Here is a 13,222-nt window from a genome sequence, read left to right as displayed (position 1 = left end):
CTTGTTTTATGTGAAAAATAAAAGGTCTGGATGGGGCAGGGAATGGCAATTTTCCCAGGAGGGCAACCTCCCCCAGGAGTCATACCAGGATAATTCATAGAGATGATCAGGCTCCTGAACAGTCACCATCTATAGCACTAATGGTTAAGAGGATGGATTTGGAAACTTCCTAACTCTGTAATCCTGTGGTTCTTCCTTAACCTACCAAAGCTCCAATTTCTCATGTGCAAAATGGAGATACTAATAGTGCCTACTTCTTAGGGCATGACATTGAGAGGATTAGATGAGGTAATTATTTTTCATCATCATTAATAACAACAATATTCCTCTTTAGATTAAAGACTCATCCCCACTGTTATCAATTCAAAATAAGGGATTAAAAGGGCAACTGCAGCATCAAGGAAGAAAATCCTTTCACTTGTCTTAAGCAGAAGAATGACTTGCAGGACCTCACTCTCATCCCCTACTGTCATCCCAGTGGACGCTTATGCAAGTCCTGGCTCATTTATTGAAAGGGCTACTGTTTAGTGGTGCTCTGTTGCTTGAGCAAGCCTGGAAACCCACATAGTTAGAATGTACGGCTACAAGAAGAAATGCTATTTTATTATAGCAGGTGAGGCAAAGGCAACTACAGACCTGGTGCCTCACTGCCCACTAACACTATTTACAAGAATTTCCAGGCCTGAGAAAACGCAGCCAACAATTTTTAACTCTCTGGATTAAATAAAAACTAGGACAGAACTAATGAAAATCTGAGTACACATTCACAAATAAAATTTCAAATCAGGAAGTTGATGGTGTGGCACAGGCTAAGCACAGGGCGGTGGGTGTGGAGTTAGAAGCAAATATTTCCTAATGCAATGCAAGCTCAACCACTAACTGAACAATCAGCTCTGTCACTTCCTGTGTGGTGCTCTGATTTCTTCATTCATTAGATGGATATCATATTGGCCTCTACGAGGATTTGAGAGGTGGGAGCGGAGAAGGAGATGATATATGCAGAAGCACTTTGGTCTCTTAGGAGGAAAAGCGCCATTAAAATCCAAGGCATTATCACCATTACCGATGTGATTGTTGTTGTTCTTCGGCAGACTTACCCAAGTGGCCTTGGGACAGGATCTGGTGGTGCTGGGGGACTTTAACTACCCAGTTGTCTGCTGGAAAAGCAATATAGCAGGCCACAGATCATCAAACAAGTTCTCAGAAGGGGTTGGGGGAAATCTTAGTACAAAAAATATAGGAAGTAAACAGCGTGGCTGCCCTTCACTTGATCCTTAGAAAACAATGAGGAATTAGTTGCAGATTTTAAAGTAGAGAGTCCGTGGTTAAGGCAAGCACAGACTGACAGGAAAATAGTAAAGACAGTGGGCATTCAATTCAATAATTTCAGTTGTACAGTATTCAGCGAGCACCTACTCTATGCAAAGCACCATGCTAGGCATTGCAGGGGGGAAAAGGCTAAGAAACAAAAGAATTTCAAGATAATTAGGTATGTGTGTGCATGGTTTTTAACAAAATAATAATAAGCATAAAAGAAAATAATCCAGTTGATGAGAAAAGAAGAAAAGAGTGACAAGAGGACCCCTGTGGCTACTTTTTACTTCACACTTGAAGAGAAATATTTTAAATATTAAAACATATAAATAAAAAGTAAAGGAAATTATTACAAGGCTCAGAGAAAGAATAGTTTGAGCAGCTGAGAAAAGGTTAAAGGTTAGTCTTAAAACTTTACCACTTGTTTAAAATCAGAGCATTATACGTTTTTATTCTCTTTACTAAAAACAGAACTATGGGAGAATGAGATTAATAAGAATATCTTGATACTATGAATGTTTAAACACAACACAAGCAAACACCAGTAGTTTCTGGAATCCCTAGCAATGGCCACTACCCACCCACACAAGGCCAGTCTACATGGAGGCTGGGAGCCCACGGAGGCAGCCTCAGAAATCAGCTAAGCTTAAAAGGCTATGCTCCAGGAAGATGTGAGAGGTCCCATCCACTGACTTTTAGAAACACAATTTCAATAGGGAAAAGCCATTTAGGGAAATGCCAGCCTTTATACCTGAAAAACCCAGATGGCAAATCCTTAATAATGCACTTTATGATTTAAAATCCTCCCATAAAAGACCAACTCTCCTTAAGTGAGATTTCAAGGCAGGCATCTACCCACTTCTTCTGGGACTTGATTCCCACACAAGATCAAACAGCTTTCTGGGATTCCTGGTTTTCCTCCAAGCTAAGCTGGCGCTGCTTGTGTATGCACGGGGCTGCTAGCAATCAGATGGGCCTATGCCCAGCCCTAGACTGCCCTGATCCTGGACACCCCTGATCCTGATCCTCTGCTATGGGGAGCCTGCTAAATGTAGGCAGGTGGGCTACAACAGGGAAGAGGGGCTCAACGGTTTTTCCCCCAGCTCTGCATTAACCTCGAGGGTTTCATCTGCCTCCCCTCACCCTCACCACATTATTCTCTCTCCCCCTACCTCTCCTAAATGATGCTGAGCCAAAGGAGAAGAAAGCAGCACATCTCTCTACTTACTGAGGGGGAGGACTATGATGGGGATGTTCTTGGGACGCTTGCTCTCCTTATCAATGAATTCCCCAGTCACGGTTTTCTCTCGCTCAGTCACCCGGCAGTTGTATTTCCCGCTGTCTTCCTGGCGGAGGTGGTAGATCTTCAGCACAAAGACACTGTCGCTCTCTTTGGCCACCTTAAGCTGTCCCCTGGCTTCCCGGTGAGCAAATTCGCTGTTGAGGACAGGCACAGCATTAGGGCCCATGGTGGCGATGAGCGAGCTGTTGAAGGCCCAGGAGACAGCAAAGTAACGGTCGGGAACATTCTGAGCCTCCAGGATGCATCTGAACTCCACCGGCTCGCCCACCGTGTGCAGCCGCTTCTCTGTTTCCAGCCGAACAGTGAATTCTTTGTCTGAGAGAACAAGTAAGAAAAGAGACACATCCTGGGTGAATGAGGGCCCCAGCCAACTAAACCACTTCAGCACATTCCCACTATCATTCCTCTTCTTTACAACACTAACTGCGGGGAGGACAACAGCACTTAGCTTGACAGAAAAATCCAACTCAGACCCAGGTTATCTGAGGCCCAGAGAAACCCCTAAATATCACAGAAAGAATTCAAAGCTACTTCAGCCCAGACGGTCTAAGCAAACTGTTAACCCAGTTAAGACCAATGGGGCACGGTCTGAAGCTTTAGATGTCTTAGATGAGACCCCCAGGTCAGTGAGAAGCTACTAATATCACTCAAATCGTAGATTACAAATATCTAGCCTTGATATATGCACCCAGAACTCTATTTAAGCAAGAGCATTATAAACATTTCCAGCAGATATTGTAAGACTTACCCCACTGAGGTCCGTGGGAAAAAATTACAGAGTAGCCTAGGTGCTGGCCCAATCCTAACAAATGCTCAAAGATGACTATATTAAAATTCCCTCTCTACCCCCCGCCATGTGAATACTAGAAATAAGATGTAGGTATGACAAACCCTAACAGAATTATAGAGAAGAAATAAAAACTAATGGTCTGTTCACTAGTTTACCACCTGTCAGATCAAATCTTTAGGCAGATTTCAATGGAAGTAGGTACTTTCCCACTGAAGTACCTACTAAGTACTTACTTTAGTAGGAAAGTTCCTACTTTAGTGGGAAAGTACCTACTAAGTACTCACGCCTGGTTAAACCTTAGTAGGTACTTTCCCACTGAGTAAGAACTTAGTAGGTACTTTAGTAGGAAAGTACCTACTTCTGCTGAAAGCCAGACAGCCTCTGAAATGATTACTAAACCCAAGCAGCCTCTAAAGAGCTAGGTGTTTTTTAAATTTTTATTTATTTACTTATTTATTGTGACAGGGTCTCGCTCTGTTGCCCAGGCTGGAGTGTAGTGGCATGATCATGGCTCACTGCAGCCTCGGCTTCCCAGGCTCCAGCCATCCCCCCACCTCAGCCTCCGGAGTAGCTACCATATCCGGCTAGTTTTTGTTGAGTTGGGTGTTTAACCAGGCATGAGGGGGTGACCAAAGAGGGGCTCATCACCACTAACAGCATCACCACAACCTGTGTACCAGTGTACAGTGGCTATTAATCTCATTAGACAGCTATCATATCTCATAGGCACCAACGGCAGAAGTCGGGGGAAGAAAACGGAGTTAAGGGTTAGAGACTGGAGCTGTGACCACTGCCCAGTTCTAGCTCTGTTCCTCTAAAAAGAACACTGAGGGGGAAAAAATCCCATGGCAGAGACGTTTGAATTCCATGTAGATTCATTAGCTCCGACCTTGCCTGCCTTCCCTAGACTGGCATGTCTAGCCTTTCCCACTATCTTCAAGATCTTGCCCATTCATCCCGTCCTAGGCACTCTTCAAGCAGACGAGGATTCTGTTTCCCCGAGAAAACATAAGAATCATGCATGAGCAGTATCCACATTCCTCTTTTCCAGCCCCAGCTCAGCTTTACCCCTCCCACTCCTCAGGCTCTCCAGCCCCTCCCCCTGATATAGGCCAGTGTCCTGCTGCAAACACCCCTTCTTTCCAGTGACCTAACTACTTCCTCTAGCAGCCAAACTTCCTGACAGGGAAAACCACCTCATCAACTCCAGGGCCTCCCCTCCAATGAAGTAGCTGCTGTCACAGCTTCCAGCTCCCAAGAGACCAGTCTTAAGAGGAATGGATTGAAGGAAGCACATTTCACTCTGCCACCATCTGCCTGGATGAACACACCCATATGGGACAGTCCCCGTGTTATCTGCTGGATATTATCTCTCAGGTCAACCCAATTAGTCATTTATAACTTGACATCAATGACAGAAAAGCACTCCTTCCACATAAACACCACTGGAGCTGTGCAAGGGGTACCCTAGACCTCAGATCTTTCCATTGCTCCAGGTTAGCCTGGCTGTAACTCTGGCTTTCTTCTTTCGGCGGCCAAAGACTCTTCTCATCTCAGGGGAATCCCCCCATGCCTTGGTGACACCTTCATGTTCCCAGGTTGAAGACACAAGATTTACCCACAACACCCCCATTTCTGCCCTTGGTTATGCCCAGTCAATTACATCTCTAGAAACTGACCTGTGCTTTTTCCAATGCCCCTTCCACTTCATCTCACTGAAATTAGGCTTCACTGACTTAGCAAATGTCACGAATGATCCACCCTACCCCTACCCCCATCCTAACCAAAGGCTTTCCTCAAGCCTGCTCTATGATCCCTTCCCTCCTGCTCTTCTTCTTGCTGGCCTGCCCACGCTGTTCCACTCTCTCTCACCTGCTTCTCTGGTCACCTCTTACTGCTGCTGTTCTCCCAGGCCCTTTCCCATTTTTACCCCATGGGCTCTTCCAGGGCCCTGATCACTCTCAGGCTCGGTCTCTGAGCCCCAGACCCCTGTGTCTGAGGACCCACTGGGTGTTTCGCATACTGAGCATCTCTATCAGAGTCTACCTGATGGATGGGCTCTTTCATTAGAATTTACAAAAACAAAAGGCAGCCAATGCTGCCACAAATGCAAAGGGTCCCGCATGTCCTTATTATTGTTCCTTCCCTCCCACAGTTCAAGGAACCCCCAGAGCCCCAGCCCCAGCCCCTGGGCTTCTAGACAGTTGGACCCCTCCTTCCGCTGTGCTCTTTATTCTTTCGCCTCTGGCACCCACTGACCCAGCCTTAGCTCTTATTAGCTCTTTTCTACCTGGTCTCTTGACTTCAGACTCAACGGATTTAATCAACCTCCAGGTGGCCTCCATGGGTTTTTCTTTCTGAAACCCTGATCTGATTGCGTTACTCCCTGCTTAAAAATCTCTACCTCCTCTCCAACCATCTGCAGCAGAGGTTTTCAAACTTTATTAAGAAGAGGACAAAGGAAGAGGACTTTTTATTCATATAAAATCTTTTGCCGCCCAACATAGTTGAAGCAAGGGGGGACCACCAAGGCCCTCGCATGCCTTCTCCCTGCACTCCTGGGTGCGCACACGTGCACATGAACACCAATACACACCCATGTCTAACCTCCTAGGCACCTCTGAGGGGCTCCTAGGGTTCCAAGGACAGCTTGAAAACTCTTGGCCCACAGAGTCAAGCCCCAGCTCTATATCACAGCATTTGGGGCTTCGGGCTCCCTTTCCTCTCATCACACACATCTGGAACTCAACATCCAGAACTAGTCATACTTGACTCCTTTCTGCTTGCCAAACATATCAAACACTTTTGCACTTTTATGCTTCTCCTCCTGCTGACTCCTCAAGTTTCCAGACTCAGTTCAAGTCAAGAAACTTATTGGTGTTCCTGGATTTGTCTTATCAACCATCCCATTCAGAGAAAACTATGGTTGCAAGAACACTTCCTATTTCCAGTATTCCCAGAGCACTCCATACAAATGCTATCGATGCATTTAGCACATTCTACTTGTCCACCGGTTCTCAGGTCTGCCTAAGTGCAGGGACCAGTGCTAGTCATCTTTGAAGCCCTTAATGCCTATCACCATCACACCTTCAATGCTGTGGAGACTGGCCACATGTTTACTGAAATAAACTAAGAGAAGGGTAGAGTTGGAGATGCAACTGCTGAACCTAAACAGCACAGGAATGCAGAGTAAAGTCATCAACTTTTTTTCCACTTAGTTTTCCATTTGCTGGCTTAGTCTAGATACATTTTCAGGATAAATTCAAAAAGTTCTAATTTCAAATTGGTAAGATTAAAATAAAGAAGATTAACTGATGCAACCTAATTTAAAAGCATTAAGACTCAAAATTTGGCCCAAATTTTTGAAGCTGATCTTAAAACTATCCAGGAAGGGAAAGGATAAATATAAAATAAAGCCCCTTGGATAGATTTTTTAATATTGAAAGATCCAGAAGCTGCTAAATGTCCTACAGAGCAGATAAAGTGCTCCCTATCCCTACCAACCCCTACGGTAAAAGATTTCACATCCATTAGATGATTTATTAAAGTGATGTCCAGAGAATTGCTTCTGCCCTAGAAGCTTTGCTTGAAAAAAATGTAGATAGCAGAAGAATCACCTGGGAAGCGTGCCGGAAATCCAGCTTCCCAGGTCCCATCCCAGGAGCCTCCAACTGAAGACTTCTGGAACAAAGCCCCAAAATATGTACTGTTAGCTGAGCCTGAAGCATTACTCTAGAATGGCAGAGAAAGTATGCAAAGACCCAGACAACTGACTGCAGCAAATGGGACAGGGAGCCCAAGAGACAGGTCCTGAAGAAGGACCCCACCTGTACTGCAACTCACCAGCTCATTTCCCACAAGCCACACTCACTCACCAGAACCACCACAGTCCTCACCGGAAGTGAGCATCCGCACAAGGAAAGGCTTTCAGGCCACTCATCGCCAACTTAGTGATGGCACAACAACCACGCTCCAATCAAAGCTGGGGGAACTGAAGGCCCATGTGAGAAACTGCCCTCAGCCCAGCAGAGGCAGCCAGCAACAGCTCTCAGCTCTGGCCTGGAGCCTGGTGGGCTCAGGAGACTGGGGAGTAGAGTCTGGGGCCACAGGAGATACCAAGAGAAGCCAGGGAGGGTTTCAGCTGGCTGTGCCACCATCATTTTGCCTCAGCTCTAAAGACATCACGCAACCTCCTCAGGACCCCTTCCAGGCCTTCACTTAAGAAAATATCTACAGTGGAACTTGGTACTCTCAGACTGGCCTCATCAACATGCCCTATGACTCCTCTTGAGCCCCAACATAAAGTAATCTGCATTCAGCATCCTCACCTGCAAAATAGGAGTACTACCACCTACTCACCTCACAGAACGTCTGGGGGATGGTGAAGTAATATGTGATAAGGCATTTTGGAAATTACAAAATATCACCAAAGACTATTATTAGACAAAAAATAATAATTTAAGCCAAAATTTCTCTAGTTCATAATGTTAGACCTTGGATGGAAGTCTCATTATCTCAAATGGCTTCTGCAAATGAAACCAGATGGGTACCTGAGGAAGGCAACATCATTAAACGGGGCAGCAACTGTGGCTAATGGGAATGAAAGCCCAGAGTTTTAAGATACAAATGGTTTCTCAGAAATCTCCCAATTTTTAAAATGAGTTTCTAATTCAAAAAAGTGTAAACACCACGTAGGTCAAAGAAAGCATGTCTCTAAGCAGGATTCAGTCTGTGCGGCACCTGCCTGTGACTCAGGTCTTAGGATACCCATATCCCGCACATCCCTCAGCTCCCTCCGGCCGCACACAAGACCGGCTTTAACTTCACATGAAAACGTGCTGTCCTGGTAGAAGTGCCCAAAGAAGGAGTCTCCACATTCTCCCAGTATCTGACAGCTTCACCACCAAGTAAAGGACAGGACAAGAGGCTCAGAGGGACTGACCAGTTGGCTGGACGTTGACCACGGCTCCCTCGGAACGCTTTCGGGTCATAGCATACCACGACCCATCTGGATCCTGGATCCACTCGGCGGCCTCGCAGTAGAACTCGCCCTGGTCAGAAGGCTGCAGGTGGAAGATGGTGAGGCGGAAGGTGGTCCTCCCCAGCTTGTCCAGCCGCACCTCCCCCAGGCTCTGCCTCTGGGCATATTCGCTGCCGGAGTGAAGCATGAAATCTCGGCTCAGGGAGATGACCTCCACGGGCTTCTCGCCAACTTTCTGCCGGAGCCAGGCCACAGACAGGTGGCTGTGCTGAACGGTCTCCGAGGCCACCTCACAAGTGAGCTCCAGCGGGTCCTGCTCCACTCTGTGCAGAGTCTGGGGCATGGCAGTGGTCTGCAGGGAGTCTGGGATCACTGCAACACAGAAATGTCCTGAGAGTGCAGTCACAAAGCCACAGAATCTGAGACTCCTGGGGCTAAGCTCCCATTCCACGCAGGCGTCACTGCACTGCGTCCCTAACAGTCATCCTTGAACCATTGATTCAAGGCCACAGACAGCCCCAAATGCACATAAACAGAAAGTTTTCTGTTTGGATTTGGAAATGCATTATTTTGGTGCTTACATTTACCTGTCTGGTATTTTAATAACACCTGGATAAAACATGGGGTGTATTTCATATTACATAATAAATGAACTCCCTGAAAATACTGTCTTTAAACAATTGTCTTATAGGTCAAATAACATTTGTTGTTGATTCTGGCACTGCTTTGAGATACTTTAACTTCACTTCTGACTGATCCTCTAATGGAAATGCCTCCTGGAACTTTTAGTTTTACATTTCTATACAACATCCTTTCTTTCCTTCCCACACCCCTATCCTGTAACTTACTTCAGCAATGCAGCCCTAGGAAGATGATTTTTTTAAAAAACCATTTTTGGTAGAAAAAATAATCATAATACTCTATTTTTAGTAGGTTCAATTTTCACGTAATTCATCGATCAAAGGGGTCCTCACTGGAAGGACGTCACAGTCTGGAGAGATTCAGGCAAAAGAAGAGATTTTCTCTGTGATCCCTTGGTTAGAATCATACCCTGATCCTTGCTTGCACCTTTCTGGAGATTAAATAGCACCACCTCTCTGTCTGATAAGAGTACCCTAGTCACAACTAGTATGTGTTTTCTCCCTGTTCTCACCCAAGGATTGGGTCTTACAGGTCTCCTGCTGGGAACGGCCAAGTGCGGTGGCTCACACCTACAATCCCAACATTTTGAGAGGCTGAGGGAGGCGGATCACCTGAGGTCGGGAGTTCGAGACCAGCCTGACCAACATGGAGAAACCTCGTCTCTACTAAAAATACAAAATTAGCCACATATGGTAGTGCATGCCTGTAATCCCAGCTACTCGGGAGGCTGAGGCGGGAGAATTGCTTGGACCCGGGAGGTGGAGGTTGCAGTGAGCCAAGATCGCACCATTGCACTCCAGCCTAGGCAACAAGAACGAAACTCCATCACACACACACACACACACACACACACACACACACACAAAAGAAAAAAAAAGGTCTCCTGCTGGGACACAGACTAGTTAGAGAAAGGAAAAATAAACAAATGATAGTATGTGTATTAATAAAAGAACTAGCAACACCCACTGCTTAGTTGTGATAATAAAAACTGGAAATTAAGATAGGCAGAAAAACAGAACAGCCTTGGTACGGTTAACCCTTTGACACTGGCAAACACTATGACCAGTGGTGCCCACACTGGAAGCTCCTGCATCCCTCTTCCTCATGTTTCCTTCAGCATTAAGGAGCAACAAGGGAGACAGCCAGTTCATAGTTCCTTACGCATGGAGCCAAAGGACCTTCAATGTATGAGGTCTGAGCAAGGACCCACAGCCACATGTGCTTTCTGCTTCAGCAGTGCCCCGTGGGTCTCAGAGCTGCCCAAAGGCCTATCCTTCCGAGAGAGGTTTCTCCTCTCTTCCAACTGATGTCATACGTCTCATCTTCCTTGTCATTCAGATCATCAACCACAAATGTCCTTGCCTTATATTTTCATATCCCTTTTCACCAGTTACAGGGTTAGTTAACTTACGAAATTCTTAACATCTGCATTAGACCTTTTTCAAGTTTCACCCTCAACCACCTATTATTTAGAAGTGAACACAGAAATTTAGTTTCCTTGTGCCATCTGTTGACCCCTAAAATATGTGGAGAGTTTTGGGATTTTTTTTAAAGTCAAATGCATGGCATAAAGCAAAATTACACTACTAAAGAACTGAGTCAGGCCAGACGCTGGCAACGTGAATACAGCTTCTCCTTACCCACTAGGTTCATCTTTGCACTGTAACTCCCAAAGTATTGCTTATCGGTGCTGGGTGTGTGGCATTCATACTCCCCGGCATCCCGGGCCTGAAGATCTGTGATGTGCAATAGGGTTGAGTTCCCCTCGACTCTTTCTATGAAGATCTTCCCTCCACGGACGCGCTGGGTGTAGATGGCATAGGGGAAGGAAGAGTCCATGGTGCTGACGATCTGCACCTCTCGCTCTGGCGACGAAGGGAGGTAAATGGACCACTGGAAATTCTGCTCAGAAGGTCCCTGGTAGCCACTCACATTGCACCAGATAGTGATGTGGGAGCCCTCTGTGCGGTACAAGGGTCCTTCCTGAACGGTGACCTGCCGCTGTGCTGACACCACACCTACGAGGGAGAGAAACACACGCAACATGCTCACTTACTTCTCAGACCAAAATGCAAAGTAGGCAGCAATCTCCAAACGGTTTGTTATTTGTGTGACATGATAATAATATAAATAGCTTACTGGCCCTTTCAAAGGCGCTCTGTGATTCATAAATATTAATTAAAACACTCTGTGGTAAAGCACTGTCCCTAATTTGCATATATGGGAATTTGATCATGCCAAGATGTGCTTTTGTTACTTATTCAACAGCTGACCCTTGGGAATTTCATTTAGCCCCTCTGTTTGTCATTTATATGACAGTTTTATATCTATTTATTAATGCTGTGTATAAAGTTTTTAATAAAATGAGCAAGAAAAGTTGAATCCTTGGCACAAATTCAGATGAAAACAAATAAAAGCAACCATCTAGAAATCTGGCTGAAATTAAATGCTTCTTCCTTGCTCCGGGCACTGGTGGGAGGGAGTCCTGGGAGCACCTTTTTACTGGTGCTGCACCCTTCATTTTCCCATGTAGCTGCTCCCCAACACCACCCCAAGGAGCATTCCTTAGTTTCTCTTCCCTCCATAAATGGAGGCAGAGCTGAGCTCCTGCAGGCTGCTATCGTTTTAAGCTGAGCACACCCAAATACAAATGTGAAGGGCTGAAACAGATCGCTGATGCCCAGATTCCCACAAACTGACAAAGGGGGTAACTAACAGTGCCCAGCTAAACCTGTGACAAGGACAGTCAGGCTACCCTTGAGTTTCCCCCTCAGACTCCCCCGCTGACCTCCTGCCTTCTGGCTCAGATACTGTTCTCCAAGGTCACTTCTGCCTGTCTTCTCCATGTTCTTCTTAAAGTGGCATGGTGAGTTTAATTTCTCATTTCATGCCAACTCAACACTGATTGTGCCTGAGCCACTCAGAAGGTGGGAGGGGGCACACCCCTGCCTCTTCGTTTCGGCAGTGGTCACGTACTGCAGGTTGTGAAAAGCGCAGGTGAGTTATAGGCACAGCTTTGCCACCAGTTAGAGCTGGTTGTGTCATCTCAGACAACTTGCTTTTCTTCTCCAGACCTTCATCTCCTCATCTATCAAATGATTTCTAAGAAGGCTTTGGAGAGGACTAGCATGGGTTCCGATGCTGGCTTTGTCACTTATTAACTGTGATCTTGGATAAGCTGCTTAACCTCTCTAAGCCTCAGTTTTCTCATCTGTAAGATGGGGATAATAATGCCTGTCTCATAGGGTTATTGAGAAGATTTAATAACATCTGTAAAGACCCTAGCACAGAGCCTAGCCCACAATCAGTCCTCAATAAAGAGCTGCTGGCTAAGACATATTTCGGCTGGAACATTCTGTGGCTCTGGATCCATAGAGGACAGGATTTGGCCAATGACTGCTTAAGGACATTTCAATGGCCCCTTGACAATGACACCATCACTGGGCTGCCCACCTCCTCCCACAGCTGCAGCCCATTCTTGTGATAGCTTCCCCTTTCCCCCACCAATGGGAATGGCGGCTGCCCCGGCTATGCCTATCTGAAGTGGATCCAGCTGGTGAACACCCGGGACAGCTCAAATACTAGTGGAGTGCAGCTCTCTGCCCAGCCCAGCGGGGGACTATGCCTCAGTGTAAGCTAATCTAATTTGCAAGATGACAGACCTCAAAATGGCCCATACAATGAAATGCCCATGGTTTGCAAAACTTTAATTCATGCAGAACCTTTCCTCACAAACAAAATCTTACACAGAACCCCATCTTGGCTTCAGCAGAATCAGGAAAAATAAAAAATTGGCAGGGGAAGGAAATAAACGGAACAAGTGGTATGTGAATTTATTTGATATATTCTGGTTGATGGCATTAATTATGATATTTAAAGTCACCATGAGGACAACTCATTAGTAATATCAGTATGTTAAAATATGGTGTATAACATTTTTACTATATGTACAGTCATGCACTGAATAACATTTCAGTCAATGAGGAAACACATGTACAACAGTGATCCTGGAAGATTATAATGGAGCATATATAGAGATCTAATATATGGCACTTAATGTTGGCATGGCAGATCAAGTAGGGGAAATGACTGATATTCAGTAACGGTGCTGGGACATTTCATTTTCCATATGAAAATATATAAATGAAAATATATATCCCATCTAGGTTTGTTGAAATACACCCTATGATGT

At 45.6% G+C, this 13,222-nt stretch overlaps 1 protein-coding gene across 1 annotated transcript in view; it reads right to left on the bottom strand.

Moving 5' to 3' along the window:
• IGSF3 (immunoglobulin superfamily member 3) overlaps nt 1-13,222 on the bottom strand; it is a 92,826-nt gene that overhangs the window by 31,010 nt on the left and 48,594 nt on the right. Inside the window, exons 3-5 of the mRNA XM_030824774.1 lie at nt 10,671-11,048; nt 8,350-8,760; nt 2,543-2,932 (exon numbers count right to left, since the gene is read on the bottom strand). Coding sequence (XP_030680634.1) covers nt 2,543-2,932; nt 8,350-8,760; nt 10,671-11,048 — 1,179 coding nt within the window. The remainder of the gene's footprint in view (nt 1-2,542; nt 2,933-8,349; nt 8,761-10,670; nt 11,049-13,222) is intronic.

Source organism: Nomascus leucogenys, chromosome 12 (genome assembly GCF_006542625.1).
Source record: "Nomascus leucogenys isolate Asia chromosome 12, Asia_NLE_v1, whole genome shotgun sequence".
In the NCBI taxonomy this organism is placed as follows: domain Eukaryota; kingdom Metazoa; phylum Chordata; class Mammalia; order Primates; family Hylobatidae; genus Nomascus; species Nomascus leucogenys.
Note: the sequence above shows the minus strand (reverse complement) of the source record. Positions and strands in the feature narration are given on the sequence as shown.